This window comes from Nipponia nippon, unplaced genomic scaffold (assembly GCF_047370975.1).
Source record: "Nipponia nippon isolate SJK-2023a ecotype South Korea unplaced genomic scaffold, ASM4737097v1 scaffold_4, whole genome shotgun sequence".
NCBI lineage: Eukaryota > Metazoa > Chordata > Aves > Pelecaniformes > Threskiornithidae > Nipponia > Nipponia nippon.
The window spans coordinates 63,469,733-63,494,429 of NW_028262358.1; the positions used below are offsets into that span (position 1 = coordinate 63,469,733).

A 24,697-nucleotide genomic window follows, 5' to 3' on the forward strand; every position below is an offset into this window, starting at 1 on the left:
CTGCGCCCACCTATGTATGCACCAAAGCAAAACAACGCCCCCCACACTTTCAGGCGCTTACATTTTGTGGCTCAGAGATGTGGTAGTAGGGGTAGTCACTGCTCAGCGGGGGCTGGCCGGCTACTGGCAGCTGTGCAGAAGGCGGGTTGTGAGTAAAGGCCATCAAGTGGTTGCTCTTCTGAAAGCCAGCGGCTGCTGAGGAGTGGCAGGCTTTGGAGGACTCCTGCAGGTAGCCCTCCTGCTCAACCTTTCGGCGCATAGTGGAATTCCAGTGGTTCTTGATAGCATTATCAGTTCTGCAACAGAAATAGATACGTTTGAGGAGTTTTAAAAACGAGCATTTCCAGTTCAGACAGATTAATAGGCAGGAAATTGCTGTCGGCATTTCTGATTAAACCTTGAGCTGTTCTCTGACCTTCCTCCTGCCCCCACCTTTACAAATGCTACTCGCAACTTCTCAGGAAAGGTGCTCAGTATAAAAGGTAAGGGAAAAGACGAACAGGTTACGGTTGTTTATGTACTTTTTAAAGAAATCTGTGAGCCTTAGGTCCTCAAACTGTAAGAAATTAATAACTTCAGCTTCACCTCATGGGAAGTGACAGCAAAGGCTAACACCCCTTTGAGGCTACCTTAAAGGACTGCCAACATCATCTTCTTAAGTCTTAATATTACAGTGGAGTTTTACTGTATCTCATTGCTGGAAAGAAAGACCGTGGAGAACAGCTGTGAAAAGACTAACTTCCAAGCAACTCTCCCACTGGCCACCATCATGCTCTACACACGAGTGCAGTAAACAAAGCTGTTGGGATTTTTCTTAGCTGCAGAAAAACTGAGATTCAACTTCTCACATACATGAGTCAGAAAAAGCAAACTTATCAAGTCTGCGAGATTTTAAGAGTACGCTTAGAAACAGCTCCTGTATTTGAAAAACATCACCACCACACGGTACCGCTGAAAGCAGTACCTGTGATGTGTGGAAGCTACAAAAAAAACTTTCCAAGGGGTAATTCCTTTCTCGTTTTCTTCTAGAAGGTGAAAGCAGCCTAGGGAATGCCCACTTAAAAGACTATCATGATCTTAGGCATTATATTTAGATCTTGAAGATGTTTCACCAAATAGCAGGAATAAAAATGGGAAAGGAAACCTCTCCCTTGCTCACATTATTTGCTTGACAACACTTTTATGTTGAGTCACTTTTACTACAGAGCGAATAAGACACTGAATCTCTGAAATTATATGCAAGCTGTGCATAAGCTTTCAAGGAGACAAGTATTTCCATGACCAGAGTTTGAGGAAGTCAGTTTCTCCTGTTTTATACATGGATTTTTAACAGGTCAAAATCATCTGGATGATTCAGGAGCAATTACAAATGTTGAAGCAGCCTTCTCTTAAATCATTTTGAATAAACAGACTGGATTTCATGTTGAAGGCATACCCTTAGCTGAATGTAAATTATGTTCCACTTCCAGAGCCTGATCCCCTGTTAAATCAATTTAAATTTTGACAGTTATTGCAAGCACAAATAAGATTGCACAGACGTTTAGGAAACTGTTACGGTCTTGCTCTAGTTACTGGGGCTTTTTACCTATGGCAAACATTAAAAGCATGTAAAAATAACGTACTGTTCCATGTACTGACCAAACAGCACAGTTCCCCACTGCAAAAAACACACATCAATGTCACTGGCTTTCCAGGTTTTGATTCCAAAATTTCTTTGATTTATAAAGTGCAGCCTGAGGCAACTGAAACGGACTGCTCAGACCTGCAGCTTTTTCCTTTTTTCCTGTTTAAGAGCTAAAGGTATATGTCATTACCGTCCAGGCAGCAACTTTGCAATTTCTGCCCATCTGTTTCCCAGTCTCTTGTGTGCCTGGTAAATAATTCTATCTTCCTCTTCTGTCCAGGAGGTTTTCTTCACTTCTGGATTCAAATGGTTGTGCCACCTCTCCCTGCACTGTTTTCCAATCCTTCCCTTCAAATGCTTAGCAATGACAGACCAGCGCTTTGGACCGTATTTCTGCACGAGTTCTATTACCTTCAAAGAAGGACATAAAAACTGCCTGTATTTAATGATGCATAATGAATCAATGAAATTTTTCTGTGGTGGAGCAATATTTTCAACAACATTTCTCAAAATTGCCACAGTAAAACTAACACACAATTAAGGTTCCCCACTTCCCATTTATACTTCTACCCAAAAGGAAAAATCTGGTACTAGTTAAGGCATTTCTCGACTGCAATTTTGCATTACAGTGCTGTAAAGCAACATTAATTAATTTGCATAGAAAACTTAGAAAGCAATACACAAATACTAAGCATTGATACTGATAGGATCAGTCTGCCTCTGGCCATAGGAGTGTTGAGACCACCAAAGTCTCTAGGAGTTTTGCCCCGACACATGAAATCCACTAGTAAGGCATTAATCAGACGGAAAGGAAAACTGTTTACCCTTTGATCTTCCTCTTTAGTCCACGGACCTTTAATAAGTTCTGGGTTTAGTACCTTCTGCCATCGGTGCTGGCACTGCACATCTGTCCGATTCTAGTGAAATGTAAAATATGCAAAGTAGATCATTCTTTAGACAAGATGAATGCAGAGTGATAACGCTCTTATCTAGGCATGCTTGTTCCCCGATGCATTTCAGCTACGGCTACTAAACAATATGGAGTGATACAGTAGGTCCAAGAAGAAGGTGCTCAGCTATCACTTTGCTCACTGAACTAGACAATATTTCCATCGCTCCTGCAGTGATGTCTGTATCACCAAAACTACACAAACTGAATCTTCACCATCTGTCACACTAGCTGTCATGCTTTCACATGCAGTATTTCTACAACAGCCAAAGTGTTCGCAAAACAATTAGCTTCTAAACCACACTTACAATTCAAAGCTATTTTAAACCTGCGCTGAGACATTTTGTTTCAGCGTCACATTGACCATCTACTGTGCAACACTCCTCCAACCCAAATAAAAAGAAAATAAAAGTAAGGGTTTTCACAATATTCTAACTAAATTTCCGAGGTCTCCATCTGTGGAGGTTTTATATCTCCCGCAAAAATGTAACTATAAAGCAACCACTCCCCTTCCCCTTACTTGGAAACCTCTGATAAAGAGTTGTCACTAGAACTGGAAACAGAAACCAATATCCACCTACAGGAAGGAAATTGGCAATGACTTTCCAGTCTTCTGTGCCGTTCTGCTCCACAAGCTTCTTCAGTTTCTCATCCTGAATCATTAGAAAAAACAGACATAATTAATATCGCAATCTCTTATAATGCAAATGAAATACACTCAAAAAAATTGCCTCCTTCTAGCTTTTTATGCATCTGTTTCTGCATCCTGAGTGTAAGGGGAGGTGGTCTGTAGTCTTCTCGTATTTTGAATGGCCTACATCAGGAGATTTTTCTACTGTGGATTTTGGTAGGTTCTTTAATGTGCTGCAGGAGAAAGACTGACTTTTTCTCTGCTGTCCTTTGACTCGCATGATACGTTCCCATTTTACTGCTCAAAGGAATGTAACTTGTACTGGATTTACAGGAGAGCATGGATGTTTAGATGCCAGGCATGAGAATAACAATGAAATTTGGTAACACTCAGGCACCCAGCTGTCTGGGGACCTCTGAAAATCACAGCCTTAAGCTTTATATGTCTTGCAAGTCATGGAAGTTCCAGTAATTTGCTCATTGCCTATCCGTGTACAATGAATGCACAATAAAACTAATGGCTCCTTTTTGCTCCTGATTACCGTGAGGGAGTTTTGCATACTCGCAGTAGCAAGAAATTTGGCCCAGTATTTTTAATGATAAGGCCAGAAATATAGACCCTAAAGACAAAAGAAACCAATCATCTCATGTACTGGGAAAGATCGAGATCGTGTAAGACAAGCGAGAACTGCCCCAAGAGATAAGAGGAGGGGAGCAACCCTCCCCTTCCCCGATTAGCGCCTCCCAGTACGCTCCCAGTTCATGTGACAGGAAAGTGGCCATTGGGCTCCAGGGCCATCTCTTCCTCCCAGGCCACATCACAAACGCATCCACCTCTGTAAGAGCAGACTGATTTAAAAAAAATTAAAAAAATGCTTGCAAGAGGTGACCTGCCACTGTTTATATATCAATATACATTGTTAGAGAGGAGAAAGTCAAAACATAGCTTAAGAACTGTATTAATGTATTTCACAATAAACTCAAACCAGTTAAATGGCCACAGGATATCCACCTGGCAAAGGAGTCTGATACCACAATTTACCTGGGAAGTCAGCACAAGGGTACCGCGACTAAAACGCATTCTGACCTTCAAAACCAAAATTCATCTTGAATGCTCAATTTTGGTACTGCTGGATTTCTTTCTTCCAGCTTATAATTTATTTCCACTCAGAATCATAATGCTGCAATTCAACTGCAAATTGCAAATGGCACAAAAGGACTGCAGCAGTTTCTGCCACAGTTGTTTGCTGCTGTGGGACACTGAACACACGTCAGTTCTCGCATAGCAACCGCTTTCAAACAAAAAGAGGCAGCAGCAACAATCAAGCATTGCTGCAGGTGACTCTTAATCTGTTTCTCCAACAGCGATTACACGGAGACTCACATACCTGTAATGTAGCCCTTGGTGGGCATAAAAAAACAGTGTTTATACATTTTATTTAACAGAGAATGATCTCAAAGTTAAATAAAACACTGAATGTGGCTAAAGGGTTGAAAACTTTGTCCTCGCTCCTGTGTATGGAACTGTCACTCAAGTTAGTTTGCAGATAAGCAACTCAGAGAAGAATGTGACCCATGCGCTCTCAGTCTTTTTACATGCAGCAGATAAATGAACTTGGATTTACCTCTTCGCGGGTCCACCTGGTTTTTCCTAGGTGACGTTTTCCAGTCTTAGGAAGCAGACCATCATAATCGTGATCATACATCTCAACATCTTCTTCGTCATCATCACTACTATATATACTGCAGAAGGAAACACAGCGAGGCACAGAGGGGAACATGAGGACTTGAGCTACTTAATTACAAAGCACAAAAAAACCACTACAATCCTTACAAAGGTTACACAGATAAAAGTTTTAAAACTTGTACAACAAGATTTTGTTCTGCATTCTGTTGTTCTAGTATTCTAAACTGGTTCTGCTGTTTTTGGTATCCACAGATACAAGCAAAGGGCTGGCAACCTTCGTATTACTGTGCATGTTTAGACCTGCTCTTACTGTTAGATCAGTGGTGAATTACACATTTGGCAAACTTTCAACCAATGAAGGTTTCAAATTAAAATACAATGTTTGGGACAATAAAGAGAACTAGAGGCTGTGTCCATTACACAAGTGCATGTTCAAAATCTTTAACTCGTGCCGTACATTCTGAAAAATATTAGTGGTTTTGTATGTTTAAGAGAGCAGATAGTTGCATCGTTCCCAAATAAAACAGACTGTGTATAAATACCAAAAGTTAACCAACAATAACCTTGTTTGAGAATATGGTTATGGACCTTATATGTGAAGGCAAAAATTTCAATAATTAAGTAAAGCCAATAAATGGTAGCATTAACATGCAATAAGCTCTAATATAAAATGTGCCTGCCATTTATGGGTCTGGACAGACAAGAGCTGAGGACAAGTATATTTAATATCCTGCAACCAACAAATGAATGATTGAGCCCTTTTATACTCTCCATTTCTCTAACTTAAGACTTCATTACCTCTTCTCCATTTCTAAATACCTCATACTGTTTTTGAAATATTCTGCTACTCACCTAATTCGTGACTAAGGGATTTCCCCAGAGGCTATCTATGGGTAAAAAGGACTCTATTACTCTTTTCACAAACAGCACTTGCTCTACCCAGTTAACTAAAACTAGAAGAGAGTGTTTTGCAACAAGAGCTGCCTTTCTGGTGGGCACTATTTTATTTTCAACTTTTAAGATCTGGGCAGCAGTTCTGACACTTCAGCTAAGAGATGATAACCACAAGTGCTAGAAAGGAGACAACGTCATGCTACGAGACTAAAAACTGTGATATATCTGATGGCTTGGTATGCTGTGGTATGCTAGGGTATGACTAAGACATTCAAATAAAGTTATTTTGTAATAAAATTATCGGGCACTGTTTATCCCATTAACCTGTTTTCAGGCAATCACTTTTTAAATTAAGCTGCAGTGAAGCACAGAGACTGTTAGTCACGATGCAAACACCTCCAAAATGCAAGCTGTTAAACATATATTCTTTCAAAGTACACTGGGCTAATCACACCGTACATCTTCAACCCTGTTTTCTGGCCTGTGGCATGTGCCATGAAAACTATGCTACACGTAGGAAGCCTTCCACAGCTTGCCGTGACGTGTGTGGCCTTCCCCCAGCCTCTGCCGGGTGGCCCCTGACTCACCCACCCAGCCCATCATCCCTGCCACCCCCAACTCGCCCCCACGGTGCCGCGGTCCTCCAGCCTGCCTGGCCCCACCGTTTGCTCCCCGTTCCCCAGCCCACGTAACCCACTTTTTGAAGCTCCCACTTTTTGACTGAAGCTCCCACTCTGCAGGCCAAGGCGAGCGCGTACCCCTCGTTCGCAGCTGGAGCCCCCCGGGCTTCAGCGGGGCAGCACGCTCCTCGAGCAAAGCGCACACGCTCCAGCTGCTACAAACGCGGCTCCTTCCCCTGCCGCCGCACAAAGTAGATTCACTTTTCTAAGTGACACGCAGAGACAGCTGTGCGACTGCCCATGTGCCTAAGGAAGCTCTGTGGCTCAATTTCCAAGTATCATTTTGAAAACGAGTTTCGCAGACAGTAAAAGCACCAGGTACGCATCCACCGGTGACGCTTCCTGCGCGGCGACGCGTTTTGGGCACCGCAGAGGAACGCCGCTGCGCAGCGGCAGCAAAACACCAGCGGCGAACAGGTTAAAAGGATTCAAGTGAGGTGCCAGCAATGTAACCAGTTTATTTAAGTAACCGGGGCCTTGCTGGCACGGCAGAACTGAGCAAACCCCGCTGTATTACCTGTGCTCTCCAGCAGGAGAGAAGGGCCCTGGGATTTCGGGACGCTCGGTAGCTCCCGTAGCCAAGCGGGCCCTCAGCGCTGCCCTAAAACTTTTTACTATGTCGCACCTCCGGCCGCAGCCCCGAAGCCTCCCCCGAGCGGCGCGGCACGGCACGGCGCGGCGCTCCGCCGGCCGGGGCAGGGGGTTGGAGCCCCCCGCCCGCCCCAGCGCTCCCCCGGCAGCAGCGCTGCGCTTTGCGTCCGGGCAACCGACCGGTGCAACGGCAGGCGGGGAAAGGGAAAAAGGGGGGAGAGAGAGAGAGCAAAAGGAGGGGGTGGAGAGGAAATGACTCGCTGCTGCTGCTGCTCCCGTGATTGAAGGAATTCGGGCACCGGCCCCGCGGGGCAGAGCCCGCGCCGCGCCCCGCGGGGCAGGCGGCCCCCGCGCCGCCGTGGCGGAGCTGCCGGCCGGGGCCGGGGCCGGGGCGGCGGAGCGCCGCGTCCCTGCGGGAGGCGCCCGCGAGGCAGGCGGCGGCGGTCCCTCTCTCTCGGGAGAGACGGGCCGGGTGATTCACCGCCGGCCCCAGCGACACCCCCGCTCCGACACTGAAAGTACGGCCCGGCGCTCGCCCAGCGGCCCCGCCGCCTCCTCCCGCACCGGCAGCCCCGCTTCCTTCGGAAGAGCCCCCCGCGGCCCCGGTCCCGCCGGACGGGGCCGGCAGCCGGGCAGGGAAAGGCAGGGCTGCCACTTTCTCCTCTGTCACAGCCCAGCCGAAGGGGAGGGGAAGAGGGGAGGATGCCGGGCTGCAAAGAGAAAGAGAAAAAAGCCTCCACGTGTCCGACCCGCCGTCCCCGGCTCATTAGACAACAACCCCGCTCCGTGCGCCCGCCCGGCAGCGGCGGCACGGACGCGGCCACGCGGCGCTGCCCCCCCGACCCGTCCCGTCCGGTCCCGTCCCGCCCGCCCGCCGCCCCCGGCCCCCGGCGCGGCACGGCGAGGCGGCGATCGCCCTGGCCCGGGAGCGCGGCGGGCGGGCGGGCACGGTGACAGCTCCGGCCGAGCGCCCCGTCGGACCCGCAGCCCCCCGCAGCTGCCCGCCCGCGCTGCGGCGCTCCGGCATGTGCCGAGCGGCGTGTGCGGGGAAAAGCCAAGCCCCGCAGGGCGCAGCTACCCCCGCGGGGGAGAGCCGCGCTCCCGAGGGCAAAGGGGCCGCCGCTGCAAGAATAAATAAAAAAAAAAAGACGAGGGGGGGAGCTCGGCCCCCGCGCCCGCCGCCCACCTGCCGTCCCACCCCACCGGGAATGAATGAATGAATGAGACGGGACGCGCTACCCGCAGCCGCCGAGCCAGCCCGGCATCGTCCTGCCCTGCGGCCGCGGGGCGCGCAGCCCCGCCGGGCTCGGCGCTGGGTCCTGCGGGCAGCGAGCCCCGGTCCCCCGCGGCCCCGCCGCGGCGTGCGGCGCGGGGCCCGGGCGCCCCGTCAGCGGCGGCTCTGCGGCGCGTCCCGCTGGGCTGCCGCTGCCCCGGCGCCCCCGGAGGAGCGAGGCGCTTGGCGCTGCGCTTGGGGGCCGGGGGCGGAGTAGCCCAGGTGCGCGGAGGACGGGGGGCTGCCCGCCCGCCCGCCCGCCGACCCGTCTGCCGGGCAAGCCCTTCTCCCGCCGCTGCCTTCCCTCTCCCCCGCCCCGCGCCCCGTCTGACAGGCGCGGAGCGGAGCGGAGCGGGGCCGGCCGCCCCCCGCCCGCGGGCAGCGGGTTACCTGTGCCGGGGTCTCCGGGCCATCCTCGCACCGGCCGCTGGGGGAGGAGGACGGGGGAGCCCGCGCCCGCCGCCGCGCCCTGCTGCCGGGCTGCGCCCAGGCGCTCCGCCGCCGCGCACGGGAGTGCCGAGGAGCCGCGGGAGGAGGAGGAGGAAACAGGTTGAGATTAAAGAGTAAACTCTGTAAACAGAGATGCCATCAAACAAAGGGCCCTTGGACACTCCCCCTCCCGCCAAATCTGGCGCCCCTGCAGTGCGCAGGCGCCTGGCGCCGCGCGGCGGGCCCGTGCCGCGGCGGCGGGGCGCGGGGGGGCGGACCGGGGCCGCGCGCCCGACGGGGCCCTCCCGCTCCGCCCCGCCCCGGCGGGACCCCCCCTCCGCTCCCCCCTGCGCCGGCGCCGCAGCCCCTCGACGGCGGGGCCGCCGCCCCCGGCCCCCGCGGCGTGGGGCTTCCAGTGGTGAAGCCGTCGGGGGCCGGGGGGCAGCCCTGCCCCCCGTGCGCGGCGGCTGGGGAAGGGGAGTCCCGCCGTGGGGCGGCGCGGCCCCCCCCCGGGGGTCTCGGCCACCGCCGCCGGGCCGCGTAGGTGCCTCCCGCCGACGGGGGGCGGCCCTTCGCGGGTGCACCTGCTCCGCTCCCTGCGCGGCGTGCGGGCTGCAGCGGCAGCAGCCGCCGGGGGGGGCGAGCAACCCCCCCGCTGGACGTATAACATCAAGGGGACGGCGGGGGAACCGGGGGATGCGGGGGGACTCCGCGGGGGCCGGGGCCGGGAGCTGCCCGGTGCCTGACTGCGGCTGCCGCGCCGCGGGGGATTTTTGCTATAGTTCCCCTTGCTGCTGCCAGGCGGTGGATGGTGGCTGCCGCCGCCGCCGCCGCCGCCGCGGCGGGAGAGGCGGTGGGTGTCCGACGAGCTCCAGAGAACACGTTTTTTGATACAGAAATGAGTCAGGATGTGAAAAATGGCGAAACATGCAAAGTTCCCAGGCTGCGCTGCTGCTTGAAAAATCGGGGCTTTGCAGCGGTTTCGGCGCACTCGCCCTTTCCTCAAAGGGCCGCGGCTCATCAATGAGCCGCCGACGGGGCGGGCCGGGCCGGGGCGGGGCCGCGGGGCCGCTCCCGAGCCCGCGGCGCCGCTCCCGGAGGGCCGGGGCGGGCTCGGGGCCCGCTGCTCCCCGAGGCCGGGAGTCCCGCGGGGCCGGGGGCCGGGGGCCGGGCGTGGGGCACAGCGCAGCCCGTGGGCAGCCACCGCCCCCTCGGGTGTCGCAGGCTCCGTGTGTCCCGTAACGGGATTCACCGGCGCTGGCAGCGCGGGGATGGACGGGCAGCCGAGGCTGTCTCCCCGAGCTCTGCGGATGGATGGCTTCTTGGGATCACACCTTGTCCCAAATTAGCCAGAGGGTACACGTCGTTCCCGCTTTGCCTTACCCACGCCTCTGACAGGAGGTGCCGTCCCTCCCGGCCTCCATTTGCCTACCTGTAAAATGGGTCTGCTGAACCGGGGGACCAGCACTAGTGCAGGGTGGAGGTGACATCTTTGCGTTTTTGCAAAGCATTTCCCTGCTAGCAAGGGTGGGCTTCAATGCTAATGGCAGTGGGAGAACTGTAAAAACAAAGACTAATTCAGCTCTGTTCTACACCCGGTCAACTTTATAAACTGCCTACTGGCATCAGCAGAGAGCAAGGCTACTCAGATCCATCGGATTTTTGAGTTTTTTTTCTGGTAAAGATGTATTTGGGGAATGAAGGAAAACAGAAGGCCAGAGAAAATATGGGAAGACACCTCGGTGTCCACACTGTAGCTAGCCGCTGTTGCCATGTGTTGGGGACGTTGCACTTCATTCCTTCAGAAAGGAAAGTAACTGATGCAGAATCAAAGCTGATAATAATCCACAAGAGTATAATTTGTGTGTGTGTGTGTGTGTGTGTGTGTGTGTAAAATGTTACTTTCATTACTGATAACGGCAATGGTACTTCTACAGCTCGGTTAGGATCTAACCCTGAACCCTTTACAGAAGGTTATTTAAAAATACGAGAGGCTTCTGAATGCTGCTCCGCCGGTGAGTATTGCTTATGTACATAGGAGGCCTGAAGCTGGGCCTGTAGTCAACGCAGCTGTAAGACTGTCACAGGATTCACTGGATCTGCTGTTAAGGGTAGGTACTACTTATTCTGTGACTGAAAATGTACATTTCACTGAAACAGTGTGGTCATGTTGCCTATAGTTTCCCACAGAGGTACAAACAAAACTCTGCAAGGTTATCTCTTCCTGCTTCTGCGGAAAACATTTTCCCGTGTTGATTTTTGCAAATATTTCAGTGTTAACTGAGACAAATCCAACATCTTCCCGATTTGGATGTAAATTTGCTGAATAAATGCGAAGAATGTCTATTATTGCTCTCAGGAGAACTGTTAATATCCACAATTTTCTTCTGAAGGTTTTGTGTAAGACTAGATTTCTTCTCCAGTGACTCTGAATAAATACTTTTTTTCTTCCTAGGTTGAAAAAAACCCCCACATTTGGTTTGTAAGAATACTTAAAATTGCAAATAAAATATATTTTTACTGGGTTCAAAAGAGGGAAATGACACCTCTGCTCCAGGTTTAAAGATCACTCTTCCCCAAGTCTGCATATGTAAACCCCACTAAAATCAGTAAGGTGCATGCATACACTCCACTGGTGTTGCTTCATTCTTAATGTTTAAAATTTATCTAAAAATGAGCCATGACTCTACTATTTTATTTTCTTTCCCAAGCATCTGTAGCCTGAGGCAATTTGGGGTGTGAGGGTTCTTTATAATATATCCTTGCCAAAGCCCTAAAGAAAAAGAAATCACCCTTCTGCATCTGAACTTGGGGATCATATGCCCTAGATGTGCAGTAGCAGACTGCTTCTTACATTACCCTTCCAACTTCATTAATTAGTGATGTCTCTGAACCTATTTATAGTAATTGCATCAACTGACAGCGTAACTGTAAACAGTATAACTGCATGTTCTGGTGATCTTTTACTTACACAAATTATATAAGTCATTTAATAAAAGTAATTATATAAATAGTAAATACACGTTGAATTACTTGATTTCCTGCACCTCCAGTACAAACAAAAACCTCAAAATGGAGTTAAAAGCATGTGAAGAAAGTTTCAAGAATCCTAGTTAAACATCAAATGCAAGACGTGTTGTCTTCATCCTTAATGTTTTCCTGTTGTGATCTGCTGTTTAGCTGGCGTGACTTGGGCTGAATGCTGCCAACGTTAGTCAACTAGGCATAACCAAACAGAAAAGCAATTGTAAAGGAATATTTAGCTGGGAGAAGAAGAGTAGTAAGCCTGAACACTGGGATTTTCCAAATGGATAGGAGGTAGTTGCATGAAGTCTTTTTGGACTTTGGAAAATCCCAGCAGCAATCTCTACCTATGTGTTGTTCCTCCTTTTCCTGAGTTTGTCACAGAATCTGCAAGGAATACAGTGAAATCAGTGTCTAACTACTTACGTGATCACACACACACACGTTTTTTTCTACCACAAGTGTTATAAATAGCCTCCTTCCTTTCTCTCCGGTCCGAAGGCATCTTAGAATGCCAGAAGCATTTTTATAAATGCATGTTAATATGTGCTTTTTTGTTTACTTTCTGCATTTCTCTCAGCTTCTGCAGTGAAAAACAACAAGCAACTTTCACTTTTTTAGTTTCACTTTTAGACTGTAGTTACTACAGTAACTACAGTTTAAAAGTTTCAAATGCAGTTGTGGTATTTTTATCATTGAAAATCAGATGTTTTTTGATATTTTGGCCAGAAATATTTTCAATAAATATTGTTAACACATTTGAAGCAAAATAAAAATGTATGTTTTCCTTTAATGTAGACTTCCTAACACAAGTTCCTCATAAAAGAAGATAAGAAGGTTGATTAAAAACTCTGGGGAGGCAGGCAGGAGACGGGCTTAATGCCGCTTGTATCACATACCAAGTCACTCAGAGGCTCGTATCTAGCCGGATTCCCCTACCCGTGGATATAAATTATGTCCAACAACGTGCATCAACATTTTTGTTCCAGTAAAAGGTGCTGTGCGTGAGGGCCAGCCTGGTGGCTGCACCGCTGCCTTCCCCAGGGGTACCTGCCTCAAAGGTAGCTGGATGTGCCGCCACCCAGATTTGCATGCGCGCCAGGACTCCGAGAACAGCAAACACGTAGGTGTGAGTGGCAACCACCTGCCCTACTGAAAATGGACATTGTGCGGACCTGGTTAGGGCCAAAACAGATAGCAAACTGTGGGCCAGCAAGAGAACCTCCACACCATCATACCCACCTTTTCTTGCAGCCAGGCTGACAAGCCAGAGAAAGGGTAGTGAGCTGAGAGGAAACTGTTTCAGCAGCTGGAAGCAAGATCCCCCCTAGGCTATGCATCCATGTGCTTAGAGAAAGAAGGAGGTGCTCTGCTGGCTCCTACTCCAGCTGTGCAGATGGCATAGCCTAGATCTTCAGGTTCGCACATCTGGTTTTAGCACATACAGTTCCAGAGCCCGCTAGACCACTGTTACCTTGTGATTAGACCAGAGCCTCTACACTGAAAATCTGCAGCGTATTCTGGTACAGAACTAGAACAAGACAGCAACGATTCAGACTTACCAGTTGACTGCATTATTTCTTTTTGTTTACCTACTTTTAAAGTATAGTTGGCCTTCGCTCAGGTCTGGTAGCAATAAGAATCCGGTGATAAGGTTAGACTGAATCAAATGAAATTCTGTATGAAAGGGATTACCAACAGAGTAAAAGATCTGTTTCCTTTTTGGTGTAACATCTGGATTTTCCTGATGGCAAAATCTTGGATGATCCTGTCGGTTTAAAAGTTAAGGGAAAATCAAGAGGGACCTGTGCTGCTGCTGGGAGAAAACTTTAGGTTATAGCTACATAATATAGAATGAAAGGAAGGGACATAACTTGAGGAAATTAGGATCTTGAGCGAGGGAGCAAAGGTAAACCTTACACTCTTCAGCAGAGGCTCTTTTTTGTGGTAAACCCTCTTTGTTTGTGTATGGCTTGGAAGGAGAGCAATGCCTGAGGCCTTCCAACTGCAAAAATAGCGTACTATAGGAACTGAACATATGTTGTACAAAAGCTGTCATTTCATTTGTTCTGAAACGGCACAGTATAGTAGGTGCAAAATGAGGCTTTAGGGCAGGTGGCACCAATTCCTTGGACACCAGTAGAACTGCACGTCGAGCCGGCTGCCCAAGCGCAGTGGGCTTGGTGGTGCTCTGGGTGCAGTGCCCCCCGTGAAAACGAGCCCCTTTCCATGTAAAAACCTACATCATCACACAGAATGACTTAATTCCTTTTTTTCTTTTTAAAGCACAGTACTAACAATAAGAAGCATTTGTTGCATATGCAGCTCCATCTTTTTAACCTGTAGCAGGGCACTGACATTCAAAGCAATAGAAAATTAGCAATATAGTGGGGTATTGACATTGTATATTACCAGCGTACCTGGAGCAATACATCCCTTCCACCTACTCTCGTCACATGGGAGACTATGTGATTTCTTGCCTTTATTTTACTGCTAGCATCTAGTATTTCAAAGGCAATTGTGGTGTTTATTTATTTATTTAAAACACAATGTGATAAAAATATTGGACAAATTTGATTAATAACAGAGGAGAGGACAAATAAATGTAAACATAGGCAAATAAGTTTATTTTCTTAAATGATTAATTTAAGCATACTAATATGTCAAGAAATAGCAATATGCCTTTCAAAATGATAAAGTAAACCCTATTCACAAAAGAAGTGATTTGCTCTATGTACTCGGTTTACCTAGAAGGGTGTGGTTACTATACTGTATGCCCGGCTGGCAAGCAGAGAGGCTTTTGTTCTGTAGCTGCTTTTAAAGGTGTCCTCTGACTGAGGTGCACCTTTGCACCGGTTTAACAGAGAATTCAGCTTGCTGCTTCTCTCCCATTTTTGCTCTTGTAAATGCAAAGCGACTCCACTGATGTTTCTTGAGTTACTTTAGATATACCTGGCTGTATCTGAAAGCAGAGCTTAATCTATAAACCATAGTAGTGTAGTTGAGGGTAAACACATGTAAATAAGTTTAGCCACTTACTTGTGCGATGCAGAACATAGCAACGTCCCATAGACACCAACTGCTTATATTTACCCTTTTTTCACCATCATGCCACTGGGGAGGCCTGGTTCCCCCTTACAGCAGTCTTTCTCCCCTCTTGTTTTATTGACTTTGATACATTGGAAGGAAATACCTTTGATTTACACTGGTTTAAATAAAAGGGGGGATGGATAGCCTCTTGTATTGTCAAGCCCCTTGTCTATAAATTAATTTCTCCTTGTACTGGAAGGTATGTAAAGGAGATGTGTCTCCTTATGTGGTCCTAACTTACTGGTTGCAGTCTTTTCTTACAGGTTTTCTTTTATAGGTTACCCCATTATTAACCCCATCTTGTAGACTTGTCATGGACACTTACAATTCACACACAAACGCCTATTTCCCACCTAATCCATTACCATCTTATTAAAATCCAGTATTTTATAGGCTTATAACCTCCCCCCTCTCAGACTTTCTCCCTACATTGCAGTAACTGAATATTGTGAATTGGAATCAATCCCTCCCTTTTTTCATTTTCCTTCACACTTAACCCTGTCGCTGTTGTAGCCTACTGTAGGCTAGATGGTAAAGCTTTACATTTCTCACTATATTTACTTTACATCCTCAGGCCCTATGTCACTCCTTTCTGTATTAGTCAGTAGGAGGTGCCAAAAGATTGGCAAGAAAAGTCATTTTTTCAGGCCAAGACAGAGTTATTTACCTCCATTTTATACCTTGCAACCCTTGCTACTCACTGCTGTTCAAGAGCTAGTCAAATTATGTTTGCAGTAAGGTTGTGTGTACAAATAACCCCGTGCTCCTTCCTGTCTTCCTTCTGCCCCTAAGTGCTTCCATTTAATTCAGTTAAGCTACTCCTACATCACACCATTAGTTTTGCAAGAAACTTGCTAGATCCTAACTAGAAGCAAGACTAAGTGGTTAAATAGATGATTGCTATCGCTTAGACAACTCTGAAGCAATCACTATGTTATTACTGAGTATTTGTGTCCAACAAACTGTGTGTATCCTGTTTGAAAACACGTTCACCACATGTTTTTTAGCAATAACTCTTCAAACGGTGTGTAACATTGCATCTGCCTTCATTTACATGCACTGGTTTTCTAGGGTTGGAAATGCTTTGGGGACCTGCAGAAGTATTTCCTGAGGTACCTTTAAAATGTCAATTGACAACATTCAGAAACTTGTGGTTTGAGAACTCAGCCCGATAGGAAAAGGATAGTCAAGATAGAAAAAGCTTATGCTCGGCTTCCTGAGCAGAGGGCACCTCAGCAGTGGCTGGGTGCTCTGTTTTTTTTAGGGATTTGAGCCTGTATTAGGTTTACATGGCAAGGTTAGCCTGAAAATTAGCCTTGGTGGCTAATTATAAAAAGGAGTTGGTCCACTGAACCGGTGACATAAGTGAGTAAAAAAAACAGGTCTGTGGCCAGGGTGACTTGCTGACAGCGCTCGGCTTTGGGAGCTCTGCTGTGCAGGAACTACAAAGATAAATTGTGAAAATGAAAACAGCTTTAAAAGACAGGTGTCAAAGTGGAATTTTCTGTGCTTTCCTTTACTTCTCCCTTTAGTGAAGGCTGGTGAGTTATATAGAAAATGATACTTGGAAGACTCTTTCATACATTTCGTATCTAGATACCCTGGTCTTTTGCCGTGCACTCTCTTACACGTGTAAAAGAAGCCATTAACTTTTGCATTCACACTTCCAGTGCTTTCATTACGTTCATTACTAATGATTGCACTTTCTGGACATGCTGGTGTTTGTATCCCTGTTCTTTAATGTTTTATTACTTCTGTTTTGTGCTTCCCATATGTTTCCGGGGAGAATTCCCTTCTTTCTTTTACTAGTCTTGTTTCTGCCTGCTCTTTCTGTGTATGCCAATTAATAATGAAGGCTGTGCCTGTGCTTCCCCTCCCTATGGCACAATGTGGTTTTCTCTAGCTCTCACTTTTTGTGAAAAGTAGGCCATCTACTGTTGCTTTCTAGTATGGATTACAGATCACCCAGCAAATGGCCATATTACACATACAGCTTCAAAGGTGGACTTCACAAGTGTCTCTTCTCCTGTTTATAGGCACTTCTTATTTTGCAGACGTATTGCGATGCAAAAGTCTCCATAGCAAACTGAAATCTTATTTCTTTTTTTCCTTCTTTTGAATAGTAACCAATAAATTTGGGTCATGTGTTCAGCTGCCATAAATTTGCAGTTTTTAATTTTGGAAAATAGATGGTATTCAGCGTTCAGGTTTGTTAATCTAAGAGTTTCCCCCACATGGACGTTTTTTGTAGTTATACATCAAGCACCTTTCCCCTTTCCCATCCTCACTGAAGTTAGAGGGCAGGAGATGACCAGCTATTGATTTAGACAACTATTAGTGGCAGTTTTTGTCAGTTTAGCACATTTTTGTTGTATGGTTGTTGTTGGTTTGTTTTTTGGGTTTTTTTTGCAGTGTGGTTATGAACAGAAAAGTGACTTTAAAAATTGAATCTTGGTAGTACACATATCTATTCTCCATATGTCTTCTGAGTCATATCTGGATAGTATACTGACGAAAACAAGCTCTAGTGTTGTCAGCACTGTAAAACACAAAGAGCCGTGAAAAGGGAGCTGGCCCGTCGTCTGCCTGTTGTATCACCAGGTCAGCAGTTGGGTTCTGATTCCTCAGTTATTTTTGGAGATGCTACAGAAATGGAGCATCAAGAGTGCTTAACTTCTTGTTGGAGGTGAACTTGCTGTGGGGGCAATTGTTTGGGCTTCAGTTGATTGGGATATTATTGCTAGATGAGAATCAGATGCAGCCAAAGACAGCTTTTCTGGTCTGTACTTTTAGGTCAAAGTTAGATATTTCTTCCTTTCCTTCCTGTGAAAACTGGCTCAGGGACTTGCTGTGCAACATTACTATTGGAAAAAATTTCCTTTACTTAGTCACCTATTAGTCTTAAGTCTGTAATAAAATATTTACTACTTGGTTCATTAAGAATAAAGCATGAGTATAATCATTTTACTATGCTCAGTTCATTTTTTGTTCACTTGCAATCATATATGATTTCTTAGTGCCTTGACTCTCTTTATGTTTTCACATGGAATTTTCATTAAAATTTTTTATTCCAGTTTTAGGTAAATTGCAATTTTGAGGGATATTCCCTTTTCTCAATTAGAAATACAGGTATGATCGTAGTTCCTCTGGGGAGTGATTTTTTTAAATACACCTACTTTACATGAGCAAAATTAGAGAACAATTCCATCTTCTTGAGTATATGACTTTTTAAATTGGTCACTAAGAGAGAGACAGTCTTGCAAGGGTGTGATTGCTGTGCAAAAGAAAAGGAAAGAAAGTCGGTAAAAGTACTTTTAGGAGCTCTGCGAATGATAAAACGAGGTGGATCCTTAGTGCTTTGTGGGTAGAAATATAAGACAAGTAGAGGCAACTCACTTTTCTTAAACAAGACAATTAGGGAACCAGCTAAATTGCTGGGGGGTGCATATGAATAAGTAAAGCATCCATCCCTACTGATCTATCACTTGTCAGATGTTGTTTTAATTTGATGAGGAGGCCAGTATCTGCTTATACCCCCACTCTCTGCCCAAATGTAGCTGGAGAGCAGGACTCAGCTCTTAGGGTGAGGTACCAGAAGTCAACAGTGGCAACACACCAGCTAAGTGCCATTATGGAGCTGTGACAAATGACTTCTTGACAGACATGTAGGAGTGATCTGATTACATGGGAAAGGGCATTAAAAGGAACCTCAGATGCCCTAAATCTCAATGTAGTAAGCTAACACACACACACACACACACAATTCTCTCCCCTGAGGTGCCAGTGCCTTCTAGAGGTGAAGAACAAAGCTGAAGGCATTTACTCTGGGTTAGAAGAAATGTAATTCTGGAGGAGTTTGGAGAGAACCGAGAAATTTTTTTTATGTTTCTAATGTAAGTGATGAAGTAGTCAATGACAATGTCTAAATGGTCCATCTCTAGTTTTCAGACTTAGCCAAATGAATGTCCTGAGCTGATTAAAGGAGCTGCTTCTTCAGGCTGCTTTAAATTCCGTACCAGTTCATACTGCACAAGACTATGCAACTGCAGGGGATAAAAACATTCAACTGAAGTAGATATGTATTAAACCTATTTTCACACTACCAGAGGTTGCTTCTGTGGCAAATCATGTGATTTTTTTAACCTCAGATACCTCTCGACTTCGCTAGCAATAGAGGCAACGTTGCTGTTTCTGTTTAAATGCGCAGTTTTAGGTACTCCTGATAATACGTCAGCATCTTTTGTAGCAAAGTACTCACACGATTTTGTTGAGACAAATTTTCCTGTGATTTTGCAGACAGTGTTCACTTTTGCTCCTCACCTAAATTACCATCTAAATCTAAATGTTTCAGAGAGAGAGCTGGGCATTGTCATAATATAGTCTGTACAACCTCTGTCTTCTGTAAATAGGTAGATGCTTCTTCTAGCGTCAGTCACTGAGATGGCAAGTGCTTCCCTGTGAAGTCTGTTTTATTTAGCTGACATAACAGGAGCTGATCTGTAGGTAACTGTGCCAAGGAAGGATCATCTTGTCTGCACATTTCTTCCAGTCTCTGCCTTTGCTTGAGGATATTGAGGGCTGGTGATAATGCGGTAGAAATTATATCTTGCCAAAAAAGCTTTGAAACCTTGCCCTATAAACCATGGTCCATTTTTTTTTTCATAATAGTTCCTCTGGAATTCCCCAGTAAGAAAACATACTCTTAACCTTCCCAGTGACATGTTAGTTGTACTTGGCAACCACACAGTTCATGAGTATTTTGGCTAATATTCTAGCCCAGCTGGCTATTTCTCTCCCTGTAGTGCACAAAGATTGATATCCACTCTTCTGGTCTTCCTCAGACAAAGCTGGTATTATCAGAAAATCACCCCTTTTTTTTACTGCTTTACTGAAGTGTCAGAATTCAGAGATTCTCTGGCTTTTTTACATGCTGTAGGCTACTCTAGAAATAGTGGGTGTTTTTTCAGCAGTTTCTAAAAGCCTCAAGGCCATCCTGTCTTCTATTTTCAGTTTCCTCTCCAGGTTTTAGGGATTACCCTAAACCTACAAAAGAATATGCTTTCTTTTGCTTGCAGCTAGCGATTCACTACTGTTTGAAAAGGCAGGGGTTATTTTGTGACTATTTACTCTACTCTGTAAGGTTCCGGTCAGGCAAATGTAGTTTTGTTGGTTTTGACTTTCCCAAGGAGCAATGGCCTGTAGATTTCCCTGACCCTGTGGTGTCTCTGCTTTCCTCCACAGGATAAATATATTGAGATTTTTGTTTCTGTAACTGGATGACAGGTTGGGATATCCATTGTTATCAAAACTTTCTGTAGGACAAGGTCATACCTGGCTTTGGAGTAATTTATCCCAATACTCTATTAGCAGAAATCTTGTGTAAGGAAGAAGTCATAAAAATCTTCACATGGTTTCATGTAAGAGAAGAAAGAAAGGACTGTTTTACATGGAAAATAGCAATACCAAGAATATTCTTTGTTTTACAAGAAACATTTTCAGGCAATTTGGTACACTACACTATTTTTTTTAACGGGTGTTGCAAAGGCCCCCATCATTCTGTATTCCTTTCCTTTCTGATACAGATGAGCTGACTGCGGAGAATGACCTCAGGGTTACTGTAGGCAACAGTGAAACTCACAAAAGATTCATTTGTAGAATAAGTGTCTTCCACTGGTCTCATTTCACAGGAGAACAGCACAAAACACACCAGCTACTTCCCTTTGCATGAGGAAGATGCTCTCCACTTGCAGTTATCTCCTGCACTCTCTGAATTAGTAATGGTGATGTAGGCCCTGATTCAGGGAAACACTTGTGCACTTACGAACCTTAAGGAAACACTCAGCACTTCTTGACCTCCTTTTGATTAAGCACATGTACTGAGTACAGAAGTATGAAAGGCTCAGGCCTTCCTCAATTAGCCTCTTGTGTTGGAAGGGGAGAAACATTGCTAGTACCAAAAGATTAATTTTAAAATTAAAAGCATTGGCCAAATGGAGAAATCTGAAAATCAGCACTATTTGCAAGAAGGAAGCTCTGCCTAAGTCCACAGGAAATACCATATCTTGGGGAAACATACCTGCCTGCCTGATGGCTTTGGGAGAGCGGTTACCTGAACACGTTGCTGTCCTACCTGGATTTTGTCAGTTTGTTCTTGGGCTAGATGTGTGCTGTGTTTCCTCCTGTAGGATCTGTTACTGTGGCACTTGGACCTCTTGGCTCGATCTTCCAGACCATGTCAAGAAATGAGATTTGATACTCTGCATCACTGCTACAAGGGAATCGCCTCTCCAGCTTTTCACCCTTCTTGCCTCACATTTCAAGAGACCCACATTCTTCAGACTTTGAACTTCTGTATCAGCTGCACTGGTATGACAATACAGCTCAACAGGCTGCTAACCTGTACCCTTCCTATACACCGGGTCTCAACAAATAGCCACTGTGTGTTGTCTCTTCTGTAAACTGCCCTTTCAAGTCCAGTTCTCCCGCTAAGCTACTGAGGGCAACACCGGTTTGTTTTAGTTTGGATTGGTAATGAAGATCGTTGTATACTAGCTCTGACAATAGAAACACCAGGCCTGTTTTAAATCTCATATGCTTACCATGACGTAGGAAATCCACTTTCCAGGGTTCATCAGACTTACCGACACAAGTAATAGAGCCTGAGAAGAATGGCTCTGCATGCTCCTCCTGGGTGCCTTTTGTTCAGCATATGACTGAAAAATGACCTGGCATTTCCTACATTTTGCATTTCTAGCACGTCTGTGATCAAGATCAGTCTTTAAGTACTGCCTACTGCTTTGATCACATATGCTTGCTATGCTTTTCTGTGTCCTTTCATTAGTTGGAAAAACTTTCATAATGTCTGTCTCAAATACTTTGTTAAATGGCTGACTTCTTATTTCTTAGGGTCATCTCAGTGGTGTTCTTTAGAGTGCCTGTGGTATATGACTAGAAAGCCATCCATCAATCCTCTTCAGAAATTACAATTACCAGGTTGTCTCAAATTTAATTATTCTCACAGAGTTACATCTTGGCAAATACTTTGCAGTCTCCCTTTGGCTGAATTACCATCTCATAAAGCTTTATTTGGACATTAAGTTATAGTTAAGTTTCCTGAGGCTTTCAAGGTTTTCTTTTTTTTTTTTTCCCCTCCTTGATTAGGAAAGCTGTGATTGGCAAACCAATGTTTTCCCCTCCTACCCTATTGCAAACTGAGGGACCTCTCCCCTACCTTTAACTGTCCTTGCCTTAAAACTTGGTAGCCACCTCTGAGAATTCCTTCTATTCTGGCTAATCTGTAACTTCATCAGCATTTTAGTGCTTTGGAGTACTAAGGCCAGACTTAGGTTTTCATCTTTACCAAAGTTAAAGTTGTTTAGCTTGAAATCACACTGGAAAACAAGTTAGTGAAAAGAGTGCAAAACATAGTATAAATGAGATTCTTTTTGTTCATATCATATTAATCATATTAATCATATTAATCATATTAATCATATTAATTTAGCTTTAACTATCCATGTGGGATAAAATTTATATGAATCATTTGAATTAATTTTACTGCATCAGTTTAACCAAGAACGTAATTTTAAAACTATACAACTTTTAATACAGACAAACCTCACTGGTGATACATAAATAATACTATTTACATTCATTTAAACTCCCTAGTTACATACACTTCTCAATGTACTGAGTTAGTAAAACCTACAAGCTATAGTACTTGGAGAAGTTACTAGATACATCTTAGAGATAAGAAGTGGCTGATTTAAGTGTCTGCTGATTAGTTGCTTCATTCCTGTATTGAGGTTTGGGCATACAGACTACATTTAAAAAACTCTCTTAAACTTTAGAGCGGCAGAGGTGGTGGGTTGAGGGTATGTAACAAATCAGGGAGAGGAAGTAAGAGAGTAAAGTGGTGTAAGAAACAGGTTGTTAAATACTGATAGAAAAAGATGTGTACATACGTGTATATATAAGTGTATACGTCAGCTTAGCCAGAATTCAGACTCAGATGCAACCCTGAATTTCATTGTTAGTTCTTGAACAGGCTCCTTGCATGATATCATATGTCTGCTTCTGTTTATAGCAGAGTGAAAAGAATTTTTCTAATAATCTAAATGAGAGTAGGACAAAGCCCAGAACATAACACGTGAAGCTCAGTCCTAGATGTGATGACTTCAAGAGCAATGGCCAGCAGCAAATCACACAGGTACAATTTTCTCAAGTGTTCAAGTGTGGTCTTGGAGTTGCTAAACTCACTTGTCAGGCTAAGAGCTTAAGAGAAGAGGACTGCATGCTGCCATTGATCTGTTGCATGACTCAAAGCATATCACCTAGCTTCAGCAGATCCAGCTTAAGAACTGTTACAAGGGGTAATAACATTTCCGTTCCTTAGAGGACATTGCAAAAGTTAATCCATTAAAGTTCATGAGAGTCACTGAAACGATCGTGATATAAATCAAATGGAAAGTTACTGAAGCAAAAAGCTCTCAGAGATATCTTTCTTTTAGAACAGTTTCTCCTGCTCCACTTCCTTCTTTCCACACAGTGGAGGTCAACAGGGCCAGAGACAGCCCTACTAACTTTTCTGATCTCTACAGATTTTTATTACATAGTATTTAGGCAATTTTCTAAAAGGGGAGCAGTATTTATGCCTTTTTTCAAACCTTCAACATCTCCAGCCTGAGAAAGTTCAGCTTGGGTTTTTATATCAGATATTTAGGTCTGTTTCTTCCTGGAACACAATGCAACATGAAGGATAATGGTATCAGTGTCACCCATGCAAGTGAGACCCGATTAAATAAGGTGGGACTTCTTCTTTCATCTGAATTATTCTGAAGTCTTTTTTCCTTAACACTTAATCACCGCAAATGCCTAAACTATTTGTGAGAAAAACTTCCTTGTTGATTTTTAATATTCTTGTCTTTCTGTTGAGGCTTGAGAGATCTCAAAACACATGGAGGACCTCTAACAAGGGAATAGCTGATATATGAAAGCAGCAAAGAAAACAAAGCAAGCAGAAATTTGCATGAAATTAATGTTCTTTTAAAACAGCAGAGAGAAACATACCATCCCATATTTGTTTTTTATTCTTACAAAACATACCGTACAGCAATGCTCAGACCCTCCGTTACAAATGATAATGGTAGTAATATTAATGTGGGTCCTTATCTGAGACCTGCTGAAGTCAGTTTAAGGCCTTCCATTGATTGCAGGGGATATTAGATCAGGCCCTTTCAGAACATATTTTGGTCAACTCTTGTCCAACCGTTATTTCATATAGGAGAAATGGGTTTTATCTCCCTTCTGCACTCTGGGCTTCTATCAGCAGAGTGACATCCAAGTGAGTGATCCAAACACGAGAAAAGCCCAAGCTGTCCCAATGGTGAAGTACGGAGGGTGTGGCAGTTTTTAAAGAGCCTCAACACAATGACACATGGGAGAGAAAGACAGAGTGAGGGCAAATAAATCACAGAGCAAGACTGGAAGGTAAAGAAATAGAGAGGTATAAAAGCAGTTCTTCAGTTTTTCTATACCAAAAATAGTCCAGTCATGTTAAGACGTGAGCAGGTGGGAAAGTACAGCTTTGCAGTTTTAAAATTGTGTATTGTTTGTCAGCCGTAACACAAAAGACAGTTTGAAAAAAGTGAAAACCGTTCCAGCAAGTTTCAGAGCAGGAAGGAGGCTATGCCAAATTATTGCTGATGTTCAGTCTTTACAGGTGTGCTTTCTTCTTCACCTTGATGGGAAATCCCCTCATTTAATCTCATAAAACGTAGCAGAATGGTTGTAAGCAACTTCCTACCCGGTGTCCTTTTCTTCTGCT

At 45.3% G+C, this 24,697-nt stretch overlaps 1 protein-coding gene across 6 annotated transcripts in view; it reads right to left on the reverse strand.

Moving 5' to 3' along the window:
• Window positions 1–8,852, reverse strand: part of MYB (MYB proto-oncogene, transcription factor) — a 28,602-nt gene extending 19,750 nt beyond the window's left edge. For 4 of the 6 annotated variants that reach the window (XM_087774059.1, XM_087774054.1, XM_087774055.1 and 1 more), the window contains exons 1-6: window positions 8,719–8,831; window positions 4,829–4,946; window positions 3,155–3,226; window positions 2,449–2,541; window positions 1,815–2,035; window positions 62–296 (exon numbers count right to left, since the gene is read on the reverse strand). In XM_087774059.1, coding sequence (XP_087630185.1) covers window positions 62–296; window positions 1,815–2,035; window positions 2,449–2,541; window positions 3,155–3,226; window positions 4,829–4,946; window positions 8,719–8,741 — 762 coding nt within the window. In that variant the 5' untranslated portion in view covers window positions 8,742–8,831. Of the gene's footprint in view, window positions 1–61; window positions 297–1,814; window positions 2,036–2,448; window positions 2,542–3,154; window positions 3,227–4,828; window positions 4,947–6,981; window positions 7,283–8,718 lie in introns of those variants that run through there. The other 2 variants (XM_087774060.1, XM_087774056.1) reach the window with 2 other exon arrangements.
• Between the last annotated feature and the right edge of the window lie 15,845 nt (window positions 8,853–24,697).